The sequence below is a fragment of the Rana temporaria genome, chromosome 13, assembly GCF_905171775.1.
Source record: "Rana temporaria chromosome 13, aRanTem1.1, whole genome shotgun sequence".
Classification (NCBI taxonomy): domain Eukaryota; kingdom Metazoa; phylum Chordata; class Amphibia; order Anura; family Ranidae; genus Rana; species Rana temporaria.
In genome coordinates this window covers 80,053,051-80,074,612 of record NC_053501.1, presented here as the reverse complement: position 1 = coordinate 80,074,612, position 21,562 = coordinate 80,053,051, and the positions used below count along the sequence as shown (strand labels likewise).

The 21,562-nt window shown below is 42.7% G+C and overlaps 1 protein-coding gene across 20 annotated transcripts in view; it reads right to left on the bottom strand.

The window, feature by feature from the left end:
• GPHN (gephyrin) overlaps window positions 1-21,562 on the bottom strand; it is a 780,484-nt gene that overhangs the window by 422,646 nt on the left and 336,276 nt on the right. For all 20 annotated transcript variants that reach the window (XM_040333276.1, XM_040333279.1, XM_040333277.1 and 17 more), the window contains exon 6: window positions 13,201-13,267. In XM_040333276.1, coding sequence (XP_040189210.1) covers window positions 13,201-13,267 — 67 coding nt within the window. The remainder of the gene's footprint in view (window positions 1-13,200; window positions 13,268-21,562) is intronic.

The following is a 21,562-nucleotide window of genomic DNA, read 5'->3' as shown; positions in this document are numbered from 1 at the left end:
TTTATCAATCAGTAGTACTATGCTGGTTGGACGAGATAGGCGGACATGTACCGTGATTGGTCCCGCCTGTCCTCCATACCTGTATTTCTATCGAGGCTTGACTTAAACTTCCCCATTCATGATGGAATAGAAACGAAGCTTGGTCAGACCTCCATCTGTACAACGGTGTTCAGCGGTGACTTCCATGCGTCGCCCGTGCCCTTTGAAAACGTAATTTCTGACAAAACTGGTCAGGGCGGTGCTACGCATTGACGTCACCACGCTCCCACGTGACCCGATTGCACAGGCGTTCGTAACTTTTTCAGCTTGTGCCGGCTTTTTTTAAATTGTTTTTAAACCTGTACATTTTGCCTGTAATGCTTTGTTGATCCTTACAAATAAACCTACAAAGTGTTTGAGGAAATGCACATTGTTGCCCTCATTTTTTTATTACATTCATGATCCACGGACTTACTCACACTGGAGGAGGAGACCATATCCCCGCTGCTGTTTTCAGAGATCCTGAGCGGTCGGACGATCCAGTTTGCCCGATAACCGTTGCAGAGGTTTGTTTCTCCAGGAGCGCTTCTGACCACACTGAGACTGAAAGTCTCAGTGTGGTGGTAATGTACGGCAGCCTTGCTCTCTATCCTTCTCACCTACCTGGCTTCTTGTGGAATGTGGCCTTTTTTTCCCCTGTAATCAGGATTTTCTTTGTTCATCTACCTGTGCACATGTTAAATATATATAATTGTTCATCTTATGTTTGGACTCTCTTCACGGTTTGTCCACACTGGACACTGATTTATATTATATATTTTGTAACTTATTAAGTTCCTTCAGCATTGTTTTTGATGCATATTTTATTGCTGATATTTCATTAGCGATTTACTTATGGTGGTAGAGTGATCCGCTTCCAGTGGTCATTTTGTCATTTTTCTTTTTCATTTATAATTTTTTCATTTTCAAATTTGAAAGGTATTCCACTATGTTTATATATTGGTGTTTTAATTAATTAACACTTACAATATAGCTATCATCATTTCAATCTATTTAGCGCAACTATTTACCGTTTTCTAAGGTTGAATCACAGTTCAAAGCCTGTGAGTAAGGTCATGTTATCAGAATGATTTTATGTCTTACAGAGAGGCTGTGTGAACATTGTCTGTGCCATCTCCAAGGTCATATATTTTAGGTTTGACACTCATAAGATAAGAGAAGACGGTACAGACGTACACAAACACAATCTGAGTATCAATAAAAGAATCGTATTTCAGAATAAGCCATCGTATTATATATACTTTAAATTGTTTCTTTCAAATATCTTTACAATTTATCGGTATTAGTTATTCAATATAAACTCATTGAATACATATATCCTTACAAATGTGAGATCCTAACTGTGAAGAACATTAGGAGCTGTATTTGTAAAATGTAAGTTAAGAGTTGTGTTGTAAATGACTTCAGCTTTGAGGAATGTAAGCCCCTAACTAATGGTGTCAACTGAATGTGGGCAGATTTTCCCAACACACAAATCAAAGCTAACGCCAGAATGTCTGAAACTAACTGACATGTGTTTGACAGTTTTTGACAATTAATGTTGTTTTGTGAATCTTAAAACACAGGATGTCATAAATTATCTTTGACTCAAGTAGAAATAATATAAAAAAATATTTCTAATACGCTACTGCCCTCTGGTGGTAAAAATACTTAATTATTCAAGATGGTGTTTAGTTGGTTGCTATGGCAGCCTACCTAGCATAGCATCATTTGACATTGTCAGTGACGTAGTAATGTGAGATACACACCCACTTCTTGGGTATGTTAAAAAGAGTTGCAGAGGACACAAGGAGGGTCTCTGACTATCTTTTAAGGCACACTCTCTCTGGGGGAGATCTCTCTGTCTCTGGGGGAATGCGCTCTCTGAGAGGATCTCTGAAGGAAGCTGGAAGGAGGAAGGCAAAGATGTAGGGGGTTAAAAGAAGTCCCTCCTAGTAAAGTATAAATCTTTTAGTTTTACCATTTAGGTGATTGAAGTGTGGTTGAACATATGCTTGACTAATCCAATCTATTGTTAGCTCAGTTTTGGAGCGAGATGAATTCTAACTGCAGTATGAATTGGTTTCACTTCTAAAACAAGGGTGAGATATATTTTGTCATATCTCATAACATTGACTTTAAGTCTTAGAATTGGATTGATTATAGGATAAGTTAAACCATTGATTCATTCCAAATTTAACATAAGCCTTGATCAAATTATCAAGCTATTGTATAACATAACATTTTGTTTATGCATTTAAGAGGGTAAGAGGAGATCTGTCTGTGTTTGAGAAGAGATAACATAATGTAAACAAGAATTTGTTTATCTAAAGCCATGTAAGTCACGGGAAGTTTTTTACCAAGTCCGTGAAGTCACGGAAGTTACCCAGTCTTTCAAACTGTACAAGTATGATTTAAGTATGGAACTGTGAATATACCTTGTCATATAATGTTAATATTATCTGAACATTTAACCATAATTTATCTCCGATTGTAGAAGTATATCAATTTGTATTATCACAACTTATACCCGATTTTAATTTTGCACTATATCTTTAGTTTATAAATAATATATATATTTTAAGCAATATTAATTTGTGTTACTTGTCTTAAAAATAGCACAGATAAAAGAACTTTGGATTTCTTGTTTGATATTGTAGGAAGTTGTAATTCTCCCAAAGCACAGATTTACATATTTCCAAAAATAATAATATTTTTATATTTCAGTATAAACATTCTGACAGTATATGGAGGCACTATGCCAATGGTTCGGACACTTATGTTTTATAGTGGTGATATATACACCGATTTTTTGCATGTATCAAATAAAATGTTTACATTTTATATATTTCTGGTTTAATATAGGAGTTGCCTTTAACCGCTTAAGACCTGGACCATTACACAGGTAAAGGACCTGGCCCCTTTTTGCGATTCGGCACTGCGTCTCTTTAACTGACAATTGCGCGAGTGTGCAATGTGGCTCCCAAACAAAATTGGTGTCCTTTTTTTCCCACAAATAGAGCTTTCTTTTGGTGGTATTTGATAACCTCTGTGGTTTTAATTTTTTGCGCTATAAACAAAAATAAAGCGACAATTTAAAAAAAAAAATCAATATATTTTATTTTGCTATAATAAATATCCCCAAAAAATATATACAAAAAAAAAAAATTCCCTCAGTTTAGGCCGATACGTATTTGTATACACATTTTTGGTAAAAAAAACAAAAAACATTTTATTATATTTTTATTAATATTTTTTTTCTACTAGTAATGGCGGCGATCAGCGATTTTTGTCATGACTGCAACATTATGGCGGCACATCGGACACTTTTGACACATTTTTGGGACCATTGTCATTTTCACAGCTTAAAGTTCTATAAATATACACGGATTACTGTGAAAAGGACAATGGCAGTGAAGGGGTTAACCACCAGGGGGCGCTAAAGGGGTTAAGTGTGTCCTACTGTAGGGGGGCATGGCTGGATGTGTGACGCCGCTGATCGTCATTCCCTATGACAGGGAACAGACGATCAGTGACAAGCCACAAAGAAGAACGGGGAAGGTTTGTTTACACTCACCTCTCCCCGTTCTTCAGCTCCTGTGACCCAATCGCGGGACACCGGTGGCAATCGGGTTAGCCGGTCCCGTGGGCACATTTACGGAGCTTCGGACCGGGTCGCGACCCACGGCTGGGTTCTTAAATTGGACGTACATGTACGCCCTTGTGCCCAGCTGTGCCATTCTGTCGACGAATATCGTTGTGCGGTGGTCCTTACTTTAAGTGGTTAAAGTCCCATTAGTCAAAAATGGCCACCGGCATCTAGAGCTCCGCTCCACCACAGCCCGGAGGGATCTATCTAGCCAGATGTCGGCGGCTACCCGGCCCCCTTAGCTATGCCAAGATGGTGCCTCAGAACTGACAGAGGAATCCATAGCAGACCAGGACCTGCTCCCCCCGCGATCCTCAGGTACTGACTATCCACCTTTGGCCCCGATCACCCCTCCTTCCTCCACGGAGTCCTTACAGGGCAGGGTGGGTGCTGGCTTCCCCACTACTCTCATGATGGATCCACACACAGGCCTGCTTCTGTCAGTCGGTGAGGCACATGAAGAGGCACCTATCGCCACTGACTTTCCTTCCACAATGACAGTTTTTTTCCCAAATTCTCTCTAAAAGCCTGGCACTGAACGCTGCACAGATTACATCCTCCATCCAGGCGGATTTGCAGCAATTAGGGATGAAGATTGACACTATGGAGCAGAAATCTGATCAAGCTGTGGTACGGATTAATCAGAATTCCTCCAGGCTACAAGATGTACAGGATCAATTGGAAACAGCTTTTGCGAAGATCGACGACCTCGAGAATAGATCAAGACGTTACAACTTTAGGATACGGGGGCTCCCGCAATCTAAAAAAGAGGTGCAAGCGGCAGTGAAATCCCTCATAAAAAGCCTTATCCCTGATCTTGCTGAGCACCACCTTGAGCTGGACAGAGCCCTTCAATCTCCCCGCTCAGATGGTCTGCCCAGAGACATCATTGTGAAACCGCACTACTATTCAGTCAAGGAGGAGGTCATGAGAAGGTCTAGGAAATCTGACAATCTCACCTTGCATGGACACAAAATCCAGATTTTCGCCCTAATCTAAGATGACTTTTTCTAAGTTGTTTGGGGATCCCCCCTACCTTTCCTCCATTGAAAGCCAGAGTAGGAACTGACTTCTCTCTTGTATTAACTCTGCGTTTTTTCGCCCCCCTGTTATTGTTAATTTGGGGCATTTGACTTGGACTTGGGGTGGAATGGGACTTAATAGCACCTGCACTCCTGCGGGAGTCTTTACGGCAGGTGTACCATTTAGTTTAAATAGCTTTCTTAGTTTATCATTTCAACCCTAGTTAGGGATTTTATTGCATTTCACTGCCTGATTGATGGACTTTTCTAGTGGCAGCAATGGCCCCTTTTTTCCGGTGTTCTCCAACTTACTCCTCGGCATAACCGACATAGTGGACATCTCAGGTTAGACGGAGAAATGCTTTTATATGACATGGGGTATCATTCTCAGTTATAAGATACTATTATTGGATCACACCCTGGGCGGGACATGCTTACCCACTTGATCCTTCTGCCCTTTGGAGGGGGGTTGGCAGGGCCTGCGTAGGGCACTCGGTGATATACTATAGTTAAGGCTCCTTTTTCTCAATGGGGCGCTCAGTAATTTGGGAATCATAGGCCCTTTGTTGGTCCTGAGTTATGACCGTTATGAGGTGGTGGGGCTGTGGTGGACCCAGTGCACCTCCATAAGATCAGAAGCACTTTTGGTGCATCTAGATCAATACCCGGTTTCCCTGTAGTAAGGGCATTTCGGTCCTCTAAGGTTTTGGGGTAGGGGTTGGCTAGTATACTCCGCCCCAGGGGTGGGAGGGGTCAGGGGACCCCCGGGTTCTGAGTATGCACTGTTTTTTTTAAGTATGTAAGAATTCTACATCGGTTTACAATAATATTAACGTGTTTTCTCTCTTCTTTTTTTATTTATTTTCTCCTTCTTTCTGCTAATGTACCTCGGAGTGTTCATGGGTTCCACGGCGGGCTCCAGTCTACCATCCCAGGTCCAGGCTTCTTCGAGCTTCTCAGGCAGTGCCTCTGACACGGTCAAGGTAGGCTACAGATTCCTCGTATAGACTCTTTCCATCTGATCCATGACTAACACACATTCCCCCTCACCATCCCTCAAAATTATCTCACATCGCTCAGGGCCTCAACTCCCCTGTCAAACGCAGGAAACTCCTCCAACTCTACCACTCCATGCATGCAGACATCCTCTTGCTGCAAGAGACCCACTTCCCGTCCACCTATAAACCCACATTCCTCCATCAGCGTTACCCCCAATAAATAGATGCCTAATATATCACACTTTAAAATTGTGCACACTTGTGGAATGGCGCCAAACATTTAAACACTGTTTACATATGTGGGCACGACCTACATATGCATTGGCTTCTGCGTGTGGGCACGCAAGGACATGGGCGCTTTAAAAAAAATATATATATATATCGTTTATTTTGCTTTTTTTTTTTTTTATTTTGACACTTTAGTTTCACATTTCATTTTATTTTTTTATGACTTTTATTCTCATTACAAGGAATGTCCTTGTAATAGGAATAGGGCATGAAGGGTCCTCTTCAAAGCAAGATCTGGGGTCTCTTAAGTCGCCAGATCTCGCCTCTAGGCTGGGGAACCTGAAATCCATACAAAAGATCTTGGCTTTCCAGCCAAGGCGGCGGCATATTTTCAAATGCAGAGGCTGGGCGTGACAACATTACATCACGCTCGACCTCCGAAAGGTAAGAGACTTCTGGGGACCATCTTGTAAATATCACATTGGACTTACTGTGCACTGAACCAAAGACCAGGCAGACCCATTTTAAGAAGTTTTCACTGTTAAAACCCTATTTTACTGCTGTGTATGCATGTTTTGTAATGTTTTGCCTGCAAATATTTATTTTTACAATTTTTCTTTTTATTAAAACAATATAAAAAAAAATGCAAAATCTACAACAGCTACCCTCACAGGAGATTTCTACAGGTAAAGTAAAACAGGGGATGGAAAAATACAAAGCCACCTGGCTCCTAGCCACCTCAACCCTTCCAGTCTCTCCTAGCCGCCTTAACCCTCCCAGTCTCCCCTAGCCGCCTCAACCCTCCCAGTCTCCCCTAGCCGCCTCAACCCTCCCAGTCTCATCTAGCCACCTCAACTCTTCCAGTCTCCCAGACTCTCTTAGCCACCTCAACTCTCCCAGTCTCTCCTAGCCACCTCAACTGTCCCAGTCTCCCAGACGCTCCTAGCCACACCTCAACTCTCCCAGTCTTATGGACATAATCTCTCCTCCTGCACAAAGTGTTGTCTTTTGAGTAAAGCACCTCTGTTTTCTAAGAGGAACACACACCATCTTCAAAGGGGAGCAAATCTCCCTCCTGGCTAGAGCCCTTAGCCATCGCTTATAAATTGTGTGGACACCTGCACACTCCCGCAGCCTGTAGGTCTCCAATAAGATCTAGACCCAGCATTGTAGGCCTTGCCCCACCCATGACACTTTGAAACCTTCAAACTTCAGACCCTGATCCAGGATTACAAAACCCAGAGAAAACCAAATAGCCAGTTTCCTTCACTCATAATAAATACTCTTGAGCCGCACACCCTGCAAACATGCGACCCCTGTGTCACTCCATTACCACAGTGCAGGGACTCATACTGTCACAACTAACAATACCTGTAGTAGCAACTCAGCACAAAGATGCAATTATAGAGAGCTACTGCATAGCAAATAGTTCTGCTCTTGTATCAAATTAAGGCAGCAATATTTCAAAAGAGACCATTTTAATTATTTTTACCTATATTTATGTATAAAAATGCTTATTGAGAGCGCAGTCTTTACCCGAGGGCCTTATATTGTTTAAAAGGTAATGTTTTTCTCTAGGCATCGCAATATACATATACATTTTAATTAGAAATGGTGAAATTTTAATGTTTGATATCACAAGGAACCCTTTTTTTTACATAAAAGATGTGTGGAATAAAACAGTATTTTTAAGTCATAAGGAATGCTTTGAAAAAACGTAATTAGTGTATTTCTTACTACAGGCAAAATCAGATATTTTGTATAACCAAGATGATTTATTGACTAGCAAGTCCTCATTTATATTTCAGCCCACAGGAAACAAAAGCATCATTAACGTCACAGTTCTCCTAAGCTATGGGGAAAAAATAGGTAAGGCATCAAAGGAAAATGTATGAAGTTTTAACAAACTTTGTTTGGAATCATGTTTTTCATAACTCCGCCTATATTAAACAGCAATATAAAAATACAAAAAGTCTGCTTCATTTAAAAAATAAATAAAAAAAATCACTGAACAATCTAACACGTTGCAAGCAGGTGAAGATAATAAAATAGACAACAGCGAACATCATATGTGAACAAGAATCTTTAAAGGAAATGTGCATTTTAAAATATATCAGCTTGCTCTAAATACACTTACTGATGTGTGCTAAATTTTATAAATCAAGATTCTATGTTCATTATGTAATTATACAGATACATAGGGCAAACTTATCTGCTCACTACATACACAAGCCCAACTTCCTGCTTGTAGTGTTATCCTGCTTGTAGTTTTTTTGAGTAGGCTGACCCATTCAAAACAGTGCACTTGCTTGCATGGATTGGATCTCAAAAGCTGTTAAGCAGGAAGACTGACCAAGGCTCGTCATTTATGGTGGGCACAGGAAAACGCAAAATGCAGCAAAATCACGCTGTGGTTTTGCCGCATTTTGTGTTTTCCCGCAGCCGGCGGTCACAGCATTCCTATTCTGAACGCAATTGTTCAGTGTTCAGGAGAGGAAGGTTGAACTTCACCTAACCGCAGCAGCTCTTAAACGCTGCTAAAAGCCTATGGCTTCATGTACACTACAGCTCCTAAACGCGAGTTTAGGAGCTTTTGGATTTTTTGTGCCAAAGCTCCTAAATTCCATAAAAGCCTATGTGTCCATGTACACATAGGCCTTTAGCAGGGTTTAGGAGCTGCTGCAGTTAGGGGAGCTTCAACCTCCCTCTCCTGAATGCAGAAGAATCACGTTCAGGATAGGAACTCTTTAACCGCCGGCTGCAAAACACAGGAAAATCACAGTAAAATCGCGGTGGCATTTTGTCATGTTTTGCATTTTCCCATGGCCGGCAGTCAAAGTAGGCTATGTAAAGCTTAGTGAGTAAAAGTATCAAGCTTTGTCAAGGTAAAGCTTAGTGAATTGACCCCTAAGTGTCCATGTACACTTGAGCTTGAAGCGTAAGTGTACACTGACACTTAGGGGTCAATTCACTAAGCTATACTGAATGTGATAAGGGTATCATGTTACTCATTTGCATAAATTATGGCATGCAGTAAATTAAGTCCAATTCACAAAAAAAAAATGATGCTGTATTTACAGGGGGGAAAAAAGTGCCGGTAAAAATTGCATAAAAAGCTCTTAAGCTTGACCAGAGAGTAAAAAATAATGCGATAATTACCAACAAGGCTTAGCTGGTAGGTGCAGTATTTGTCAAAAAACTGCACGGGGGGGTCAGGGGACCACCACACAATTTTTTGACAAATAGATGGTTGCTAAGGAGCCACATCTCTGACAACTGATGACTCAGCTGTCAGCGGGTTACCCCAGTGTAGAAAGAAACATGTCGACCATTTTTTTTTTTTTTAACATTGTGGGGTTTCCTCCCCCCCCAGTCCATAATCTGAACATGCAGCCCGGCAGGTCAGGAAAGGGGGAGGGAGCTTTCAGCTTCCAGGCTCTCTTGTGGCAGCTTTACTGCTCCGAGTTGCTCTGCAGGGTCTTCCCTCAAACACCTTTTGGTCTTCCTGAATCAAACATATCAAAGTGGTATGTGCAGACACTGAACTTTAGCTCTGCGTCATTCCTTGCAGCTCCCTAGCTTCCTCTCAGGCTTGGGCCTTTCTCTGTTTCAACCTGACCTTGAAGCACGGCAGCATCCCACACAGCTCCCCTCAGACATACTGACCTCCATCAGGAGGGTGGGGCCCTGAGCTCTAACTCTGGCTCTATTATAAAGCCAGCACACACCTGAGCTTTCAGTGAGCTTGCTTCTCCCCAAAGCTGGGGTAAACCTTCAATTTACCGAGTAGCACATGGTCACCCTGCTACACTGTATATTTCCTACCATTATTCTAACCCACCACCACAGAGCAACCCAAAATAAAACAAACCTACTCCTGACAACCACAGCGATACCACATAATTTAAAGTATAACTAAAGGCAATACTTTTTTTGTTTTGGATACAGTACAGGGGTATTAAAAATGATTTGTCAGTTTTTATTGCTGGCTGTGCCCCGTTGGAGATTCACCCTCTCTATTTGTCCGATTTATCATTATTATTGAAAGTAAAACAAAATCCCAAATTTTGAGTTGTCCCCAGGACTGTAATAGAGGGGAAATCTTCCAATGGAAACACTAGTTCTCATTCTTAAATTTGAAGGGATTTCTTCTCACTTCCTGTTTGGCAATGAGACAGAAAGTGAATGGAAATCTACGCAATGGGAAATAGATGGTGAAAAAAATCTGACAGGGGTTATAAATCTGACGGATCAAACTTACACTATGTTACCAAAAGTATTGGGACACCTGCCTTTACACGCACATGAGCTTTAACAGCATCCCAGTCTTAGTCCGTAGGTTTCCATATTGAGTTGGCCAACCCTTTGCAGCTATAACAGCTTCAACTCTTCTGGAAAAGCTGTCCACAAGGTGTAGGAGTGTGTCTAAGGGAATGCTTGACCATAATTCTAGAAATGCATTTGTGAGGTCAGGCACTCATGTGGATGAGAAGGCCTGGCTCGCAGTCTCCGCTCTAATTCATCCCAAAGGTGTTCTATCGGATTGAGGTCAGTACTCGCTAATCTTTATGGACCTTGCTTTGTGCACTGGTCCAAATTATTTGGTGGAGGAGGGATTATGGTGTGGGGTTATTTTTCAGGGGTTGGGCTTGGCTCCTTAGTCCCAGTGAAGGGAACTCTTAAGGCATCAGCATACCAAGACATTTTGGACAATTTAATGCTCCCAAATTTGTGGGAACAGTTTGGGGATGGCCCCTTTCTGTTCCAACATGACTGCTCATCAGTGCACAAACAAGGTACACTAAGACATGGAAGAGCAAGTTTTGGGAGGAGAAACTTGACTAGTCCTGACTTCAACCCAAAAGAACACCTTTGGGATGAATTAGAGCGGAGACTATGAGCCAGGCCCTCTCGTCCATACTACAAATGTGCTTTTGGAAGAATGTTTAAGCATTCCCATAGACACACACTCCTAAACCTTGTGGACAGCCTTCCTGAAAAAAGTTAAGCGGTTAAAGCTGCAAAGGGGAGGCCAACTCAATATTGAACCTTACAGACTAAGACTGGGATGCTATTAAAGTTCATGTGTGTGTAAAGGTAAGGTGCCCCAATGTGTTTGGTAATATAGTGCAGGCATTTACAAATTGTATGCAGGCAGGCCACATGCACTACATTGTTGATGTTGAATCTAAAGGAAACTGAACAAGAACATTTTATTATGTATGGCCAGCTTTACACAAATCAGCCATAATATTATGACCACTGACAGGTAAAGCGAATAACCTTGTGAATTATTTTGTGACAATGGCACCTGTGGGATATATTAGGCAGGAAGATTGTGTCTCTGAAGTTGATGTGTTAAAAGCAAAAAAAATGGGCAAGTGTAAGTATTTGAGGGACTTTGACAACAGCAAAATTGTACTGGCTAGATGACTGGGTAAGAGCAACGTGAAAACAGCAGCTCTTCCTGGCCAGCAGTGGTAGGAACCTATCAGAAGTGGTCCAGGAAATGAAAACCAGTGAACCGGTGGATAAGCCCATGAATGCCCATGGCTCATTAATTGCACAGGGGGAAAAGAAGGCTGTGTTCAAAATGTTAGCCTGACCTCCAAATTCTCCAGATCTCAGTCCAGACACGTGGGATGTGTTGGAATGTCCCTTGTGCAATAAAATAAACCCAACTGTTTGCTTGCAGTCTTCTTTGGAAGGTGCACTGAGCTGTGCAGTTTACATTCTTGAACAAAGCCTGTGTGCTGGGATGACATCACTCCTGTTCATGCACAGGAGTGATGTCATCCTGTGCTGGCCAATGAAGAAGGCTGCAGCCTAACACCAGAATGAAGTGGAGTAAAAGATGTCGGTGAAGGATGTCAGACTGTTGAAGGAGAGGCAAGTATTGTGGACATTATTTTTGCTTTAAGAAAAGTAACTAATAAAATGATTTTTCATTGTGCAATTTCACTGAACATGAACAATAAAACAATTCTAACACCAGTACTCATTTAAAAACCTAATACAATGTATAGTTTGGAAAACAAAATTATATACACCCATATAAATAGTAGTTGCTCTACCTAAGCAAAATTCTAAAAAAATAAATGATTCTAAGGCCCCGTACTCACGACCAAACATGTCTGCTGAAACTGGTCCGCAGGCCAGTTTCAGCAGACATGTTTGGTCGTGTGTGGGCGCGAGCGGGCCGAATTCCAGCAAACATTTGCCCGCCGGGCCTTTTCCCAGCGGACAAATATTCCTGGACTTGTTTTAAAACAGTCCGCTGGAATCCTGCCCGCTCGGACATGTACGGTCGTCAGTACAGACCTACCGTACATGTCCAGGCGCCTGCCGTCCCTCGCATGCGTCGAATGACTTCGACGCATGCGTGGAAGCATTTTAAAGGCGGGCCGCCCACGTCGCTGCGTCATTGACGCGGCGACACCGCGGACACGCCCCGCGTATTGTTTACGCGCGGACTTCTGTACGATGGTGTGTACAACCATCGTACAGAAGCCCTCTGGCAGACATGTATGGTGAAAACGGTCCGACGGACCGCTTTCACCATACATGTTTGGTCGTGAGTACCCGACCTTAGACGCACCTCTATCTGAATAAGAACAATAATGACACAGCCAGTGTCAATAAGTATACAAGAATTCATAGAATAACAGTTTCATAATGAAGAGAACAAGATCTTTCAATAGAATAAAAAAATATATAATGATCCCAAAAAAGGGACAGGAGTGTAGTCTTTAATCACAATTACATTTTGACATATTAATAAACAGTGATACAAAACAACGTTTTACATGTTAATATTCAGCATAGCTGTTAGTATTTGACCATTCACCACTCTTCAGAGTAAAAACACACTATAAGAAAATTGGGTGAATATTTTCATCCAAAGAATTTTCCTACGATTTTTCGTATAGTGTGTACACAACTTTTGAAAGCCAAATCAGAATTTTTGTACGAAAATTTCCAAAAGAGACAAACTATAAAATGTTTCTCGTATGGGAACAGAACAAAGATTTTCGTTTAATGTGTACTGTTTTCATACAAGAAAAATCAGAAAAAAAAGACTGCGCACGATCAGAAACAAAAAGAAAAGCTTTTGTCGTACGAGAATTTGTGTACAAATTTTCATTCATCGGTTCCGATTTTTTGTGGAACGAGGAAAATCGGACGATCATTCGCCCGATTTTCTTCTAGTGTGTACCCCACTTTAGTCATACTGTACACATCACACAGAGAGTAAATTACTGACCAACACCGAAAACATAATTACCTGTGATCCTTTCTTGCTACCTGGTAAGTTGATAATTAACGTTTTGCCTCTGATCCCACAAACCGGTCTAAAAAAATAAAAATAAAATGATGCACACATTATTACAGTGTGTTTTTTTTTTCTGTGTGTTTACCATTGACAAAGTTGTGTGACAACATGGATACATTTATTACATTACATTTCAAAGCACTAATCAAAGCTACAAATACCACACATTATTTTTATTATGCAGTTTCACAATTTACTTTTGATGCACAGGAAAGAGAGAATAAACAGCAAGAGCTATTAAAGCTCACTCTGCTGTCATGTACACTTTTGAATAACTCTACTCCCTACCTGATCCGACACAGATCATCTAACCTATCTTACTTGACACTAGTATACTCTCCTGGCCAATTTACTCCCGGATACATTGCAAAGTGGGAATAAGATATAGGGAGGTAGAAATGGAAGACCCCCACCATGCCAACATCCAGTAAGTATATGAAAGTATTGAGAGTATATCCCAAAGAAAAAGCGAACTTTGTGGGCATATCACAAGGCAAAATATTGAAGGTTATTTTATTAACAAATCAATTAAAATGACATAAAACACTTAAACAACACCATATTGTTAGACAAGGTCAACAGACACCCAATACAACAATTGTGAAGGTTAGGATCCTAAGTCCGTAAAGGATTCAGTGTATATATAATTTGTATGACAGATTATGATCCAACCACTCCTCCACACATTGCTAGTCAATGTGTTTCACAATTTTGTAATGGTGCGTTGGTGGCAAACTGTGGCCCCTGCCTCCCCTTTGTCAGGATCGGTGTCCAACTTACCTTCCCCCTCGGCCTTCTGGGGGAGTGGTATCATGATCCCTTGTATGACACCTTCTCAGAGGCTAGTGGTCGTTATATTCATATTAGATGTTGTGGTAAGCTCTTTACAGCATCAATTTTACAGCATTGCAAATTTATTAGGTCCAATTTATGACTGTGTACTGTCAAAATCTTTTTTCAACTTTTCAGATATTCCTGCAGCGCCCTTGATGAAGCAGCCAACTGCAAAACATGTCAGCGGCAATTGCCAGCAGGATATACTAATATTCCCACATCTGTATTAATCTTAATATTTGGTGTATAAATATATTTTGTAATGTTTGGTTTATAACTAAATTTAAAAATGTTATATGGTAAATTAGGCCCCTTTTCACACGATGAGCTGGCTTGGATCAGTTTTTCAGGTGGATCCGTTAAGGCCATCCATTGACTCCTGTGGGAAAGCAGATGTCAGCAGAGATGTGTCCGCTGACACCCATCTGATCCGCTCAAGAAAGACGTATGGCGATATGTCTGCCATCCGTCTTGGCGGATCTAATCTGATCCCATGTACATAAGTATTCACAGCCTTTGCTCAATACTTGTTGAAGCACCTTTTGAACCAATTACAGCCTTGTGTATTTTTGAGTATGATGCTACAAGCTTGGCACACATTTTTGAGCAGTTTATCCAATTCTTCTTTGCAGGACTTATCAAGCTCCATCAGGTTGGATGGGGAACGTCAGTGCACAGCCATTTTCAGATCTCTCCAGAGATGTTTAATCATGTTCAAGTCTGGGCTTTGACTGGGCCACTCAAAGACACACAAGTTTTCCCATAGCCACTCCTTTGTCATCTTGGCTGTGTGCTTGGGGTCATTGTCCTGTTGGAAGATGATCCTTCGCCCAAGCCTGAGGCCCAGAGTGCTCTGGAGCAGATTTTCATCAAGGATGTCTCTGTATATTGCTGACATTAATCTTCCTCTCAATTCTAACTAATCCCACAGTTCCTGCATCTGAAAAACATCCCCAGAGCATGATGTTGCCACCACCATGATTCACTGTAGGGATGTTATTGGCCAGGTGAAGAGCAACAACTGGTTTCCTCCAGACATGATGCTCGCCATTCAGGCCAAAGAGTTTCATCTTTGTTACATCAGACCAGATAATGTTATTTCCTATGGGCTGAGAGTCCTTCAGGTGCCTTTTGGGAAACTCCAGGAGGGGCGTCATGTGCCTTTTACTGAGGAGTGGCTTCTGTCTGGCCACTCTACCATACAGAACTGATAGGTGGAGAGCTGCAAAGATGGTTGTTCTTCTGGAAGGATCCCCTCTCTCCACAGGGAAATTCTGGAGCTCTGCCAGAGTGACCATCGGGTTCTTGGTCACCTCCCTGACTAAGGCCCCTTTCCCCCAATCACTCAGTTTGGCCAGATGGCCAGCTCTATGAAGAGTCTTGGTAGTTACAAACTTCCTAAATTTGTAGATGACTGAAGCCATGGTGCTCATTGGGACCTTCAATGCTGCAGACATTTGTCTGTACCCTTCCCCAGATCTGTGTCTCGATACAATTTTATCTCATAGGTCTACAGACAATTCCTTGGACTTCATGGCTTGGTTTGTGCACTGACATGCACTGTTAACTGTGGGACTTTATATAGACAGGTGTGTGCCTTTCCAAATCATGTCCAATCAACTAAATTTACCACAGGTGGACTCCAATCAAGTTGTAGAAACATCTCAAAGATGATCAGTGGAAACAGGATGCACCTGAGCTCAATTTTGAGTGTCATGGTTTGAGGCTGTGAATACTTATGTACTTGTGTTTTTTTTTCCTTTTTTTTTATTTGTAATAAAGTTGCAAAGATTTCAAACTTATTTCAAGTTTTTATTATGGGACATTGTTTGTAGAATCTTGGAGGAAAATAATGAATTTAATCCATTTTGGGAAAAGGCTGTTACATAACAAAATGTGGAAAAAGTGAAGCACTGTGAATTCTTTCCAGATGCACTGTATATGCTCCTGGATCAGCATTTTCGATAACTGAAAATGCATATTGGCAGAAAGCTTTTATTTACATTATTACAAGGGAAAGGCGGGCACCTGGTCTCTTGCATAGTTGAAATGTTCTTAATATTACTGAATAAGCTGTACTCTTATTTCAAGCATAATACAATGGTGTATCCGTTTATGAATCAGTGATCAGCAGTGAAGTGATCCCAAGGATCGCCACTGATCATAGCTCATAAACAGTTTATGAAACAGAAATAATCGGGGGAGAAGATGTTTGAACTTGTTCTCCCGCCGATGATCTCCACACAGTGAGAATCCTTATGAACTGACACAGTAACGGCCAGTTTATGAAGCTGCAATCTCAGGGCTTCATTGGTGATCTGTTTCAGAATTCACACATGCTGTAGGTCCTCTGGGTCCTGCTTGCCGTGGACCTGTGGGTCCTGCTGGCCGCTGACCTGTGATGCATTGATATCTTGTATAATTTCCACAGCCTCTGACCATCTCATGTATCATGTCTGCAGTCTCTGACGAGATCTTGTACCATGTCTGCAGTCTCTGACCATAACTTGTACCATGTCTGCAGTCTCTGACCATAACTTGTACCATGTCTGCAGTCTCTGACCAACTCTTGGACCATTTCTGCAGTCTCTCACCAACCTCAAGTGTATTATGTCTGCAGTCACTGGCCATCTCCTGTAGAATGTTTGCAGTCTCTGACCGTCTCCTGTACTATGTCTGTAGCATGTCTGGGGGCTCTTTCTACGAGACCTCCTAACAGAAGCCCTCTCTGTGTACATCAGAGAGACCCCCCTCCAGGTCCCATTAGTGTACTCTCTTTCTGTAATTTGTTTATTGTTAAGAGATCATTGGAGGATCCCAGGGAAATGAAAACTCCTTAGGGGAGCATCTCTGTGTCCGAGTCGTTGCCATAGAAACATTTGTAACAGGGAGGAGTTAGTAAGATGACCACGCCCGTGTGGGGGCACCAGAAATATTTCTGCACCCAGGCGTCAGTGACCCTAGGATCGGCCCTGAGATCTCCACTGTGAATGCCTGTGAATGAAGCAGTGAATGGATTTCACTGCTTCATAAAAGGACGCTAAAAATACACTGCATTCCACCTTCCCAGTGTAACATTACTTTTAATTTGTAAAACTACTCCACACTGAATTATTATTTTTTCTGACTAAGGGCTCTTTCACACGGGCGGCCCGTTGAGGTCCGCCTGCCAGTGTGAGGGGACCGCCCTGTCATCCGCTGGTTCAGCGGGGATCAACGGCGCGATCCCCGCTGAGCAAGCAGAGGTTCACGGGGCGGATCATTACGGATCCGCCCCGTGTGAAAGGGGCCATAGGTTTTTTTTTTCACATGGCTTTAACATTTCTGGAAATGTTACATCTCTAGTGTTGGGTAATACGTAGAAGGGGAGGGTATAAAGGAACCAAAACTAAACAGGTGTCTATTTTTCAGCAGAGGTGTCAGTCACAAACTTCACTTTTGTCAAGAACAAAAACATTCCCCTCTGGATGATCTATGTACATTGTAGTGATTTTAACAAACTTTGTTGTATAATCCTACCTTGTGTTATTCTGAAGAAATAGCTGTTTGTCTGGGTGCATTTGCAGAGTAAATGTGAATTGGAGTGATTTTATAATTATCAACCAGCTGCTGCACGTGCAGCGCTCTAATGAGGAAATTAGGAAGGCTTGCATCCTTTTAGACGTGAGTTGCCTTTGGGAGTATGTCACCAAAAATGCATTTTTTTTGATGCAGGGAATGTCAAAAAATAGGATTTTTTACTTACCGTAAAATTGGTTTCTCTGAGTTCATAGACAGACACAGCCTGCTTTATTCAGAAACGATAGGGTTAATATTATCTGCGCAGGAGTAGGACTAGGCAGAACAAAAAACAACACCTGGCTACGCCCATGGGCTGTCCTTAGTCAGCATATAACCCATAGAGGGTTGGGTGCTGTGTCTGTCAATAAATTCAGAGAAACAGATTTTAGAGTAAGAAAAAAATCATATCTTCTCTTTCGTTAATTGACAGACACAGCCTTCTTTATTGAGAAACTATAGGGACGTCCCAAAGCAGTGCCGAACATGAGGGGTGGGAAAAGGAAAAATTCCAAGGCTAACACAAGAGCCAACCAGGTAACAAGAGCTTCACACAGGTCAAGCTGAAACCCAACCTGAATAATACCCCTTCATGAGGGAATAGACCGTCTAAACAGCAGGCTGCACAATTGTGTGGCCAAAAGAGGCATCCGCAGATACCAACCCATCCACTTTGTAGAACTTGTGAAAAAGCGCAAGGGACGCCTGATGCCCGATCCCTGACAGAATAACCCAGATTCATCATCTATCCGATCCATCCAGAAAAAGGTCGCAGAAGAAGCAGACATCCCCTTTCTTGGCCTGTCCGTGAGTGCAGAGAGTCTGACCTCCAAAAGACGTGGTGGCCGATAAATACACCCAAATCCCCCAACCACATCCCGGGCAGATACGGCAAATTCCTTGGGATGTGTTGACCAGGGACACAAGAAAGGAAAACACAATGTCCTTGTTCAATGGAAATCCAAGGACCGGACTGTAGAAAAGGGCAAGGCACCACCATACCCAGGTTAAGGTGAACGACAAGATAACGCTACCATTTCTGACACCCTGCGAGCAGAGGTGAAGCCACCAGAGGTAACCTTTTGAGCCAGATTAAGCAGTGAAAGCTCCTGATATCTTGAGAGAGAGCTAGATAGAGGTTTCTGGAGAATCGAAAACACCAAGTTCAGATCCCACGGCGGTAGAAGAAAAACCGCACCGGTGGAAACAGACGTCTAAGCCCTTGAATAAAGGCACCAGGGGGTGCAAGACCAGGGGACACTGAAGAAGACCATCCAGGCTGACCCTTGGCCCTCAATGGTACTCAAGGCCCATTCCTGCTCACCCTCCAAAAATGGGGGTCGGAATCGCTGCCACCTAAAACGAATGAGGGTGAATGCCCGGTGACTCACACCAGGATATATGCGCTCTCCACATCAGGAGGTAAAACCTTCTAGAATGTAGACTCCCTAGCCATCAACAGTGTCGGAACTACCGCGCCTGGCTCATCAATATGCCAGAATCTCCCCGAAGGGAGCCTGTATGGAACTGTGCAAATGGAAATCACCTCAAAAAGGTAGATACCATCGGACCCACAAGCAGATCCGCTGAGGAGCCCACCTGCTGGACAGTAAATGAAAAACGCAGCATGCAACTTCTGGTGTTTTGTCCAGGAAAAGCAACACGCCGGCCAGAACTGAAGCCCTGGTCAGGCTCAGATAATCCAACGTTTTGGCAGGGCCAAAGCAGACCTTCAATGGTATAGAAGTCAACTGAAATCAGTCAAGGTCTGCATATGAACTACGTTGTTACTCAGGGTAATCGAGGAAAGAAAAGATCGTCCAGGCAAGCCAGGACCGAAAACCCCCACTGACGTAACCACGCCAGATCCGGAGCCAACAACATGTGAACACCCGAGGACCGGTGGCCAGACCCAAAGGGGCAACACCACACGCTCCTAATGCTCTGCACCCACAGCAAAACAGAGAAAGTGCTGGAGTCAGGCACATAACAGAATGTGTAAGTAAGCATTTGTGACGTTGATAGAAGTCAGACAGTCCCCATGATGGAGTGCCACATCCGTGTGGACAGACTCCATCCTGAACGTCTGTACCCACACAAGGCAGGTCAGAACCTCGAGTTCCAGACTTGCATGTACCATGCCCTCTATCCTTTAGACTGTAAACACGTTTGGAATAAAACCATTGAAACTGTTCTCAGCACTGGAACCGGGACAATCGCACTCTGCAGCAACGGGGCTTGTACAGCCCCCCGCGGAGACCAGCCATCAGTCTGGCGACAAATGCCCATTGGAAGCAAACAACTCTTTGGAGGAACACAACCAGAAAACTATCTTCTTACCAGTCAAAATCAAGACACGACATGACGGAGCCTGGAGGTGGATTCCTATACTGAGTGAGACTTTCATGTCTTTTTTATGCTTTTAAATCTTTATTAAATGTGAGTTTTTACTAGCTGGGGTGGAGTGGTTTTATTTTTAATCCCTCGGATGCTGCACTATAGGAGGCACTTTCTTTTGTATTTTACAAGTGTTGCTGCACTTACTGGTAGTCATTGTGGATCTAAAGTTTGAATTAATAATGTGAAAGAATTATCTACCTACTGTTGATTTACTTTTCTCCGACAATCCCTTGGAGGGAATATATGCACAGAGTGCAAGGCGTGTTTGACCCCCTGCAGGGTCGCTTAAAGGAGGTGAGCAAGCAATTTATGTGGTGGTGGGATCACTTTGTCCTTTGAGGTTGTTTGAAGACTCATAACACAAGCCTTCCTTTGCACAACAAGGAACATTTTTTGTTTTATGCCTTTGGACTTTTTCTTATAATTATTTAATTATTATTTTAATTATTATTTTATCGTGTTAGTTGTTTATTTCACTTATACAGCGCTGCCACACCTATATTGTTAACTTGTGTAACCAATTGCCTTCAGAAGTCACCTAATTAGTAAATAGAATCCACGTGTGTAATTTAAACTCAGTGGCCCAGATTCAGGTAGATTTGCCCATTACTTACACCTGAGCTGCTCAGCTGAATTTGCCAAATTGCCACCTGATTCAGGAATCGTTTGTTCAGTTAATTTGCTCCTGTTTAAGGCAAAGCTGAGGGCGCAAGGCCGTGCAAGTCAAAGTGGGTGTGCCCCTATGTAAATGAGGAATTTTCGGCTCAGCAGAGGTTTGCGCCGGGCGCGCGCATGCGCAGTTAGAGCGCTGCCGTCTGCGCATGCGTCAAACTGCGCCTAGCATAATTTCAGGGCAAATCCTGCTCAGCTGCTTGCACTGAGCAAATAAATAGGAGCAGACTTGCGCAGGTTCTTTGCTGAATTTCATCCTGCTTTTTCCTACCCCCCCTGAGCAAGGAAATTCAGCCCATTTGCAAGACATGGCACCTCCCAAAGGGACCAAAAAAAGGAAGGCCAACTTTGTGGCTGCGGAGATGGACATCCTAATTGCTGCACTCCAGCAGCATAAGGAAGTCCTATATGGTGCCCAGCGGGCAAACACCACCATTGCCCAAAGGAGGGCTATATATGAAGCCATTGCCCTGGACATCAATGCCCTGGGTAATGAAGTGCGTACCTGGGATGACATCCAGAAGAAATTAAACGATATGAGGCGCAGGGTCCGGGATAAACTGGCTCTTATCAGGAAACATACCGGTGGCACGGGAGGTGGGCCGCGATGTATGATCCGGCTCAATCAGGAGGAGCAGCTTATTGCCCAAACGTTTGTGCAGGAGCAGGTGGAGGGACTTGAAGGGTACGACTCCACTGTTGGGAACTTGGGGACTGGTAAGTTATTTTTCTTTCATATCTGCTGTGCATCATGGGAGGGGGTAGAAGTGAACATATTTGTGGGTAGAAGTGAAGATGTAAGTATTATTTTTCTTTCATATCTGCTGTGCATCATGGGAGGGGGTACAAG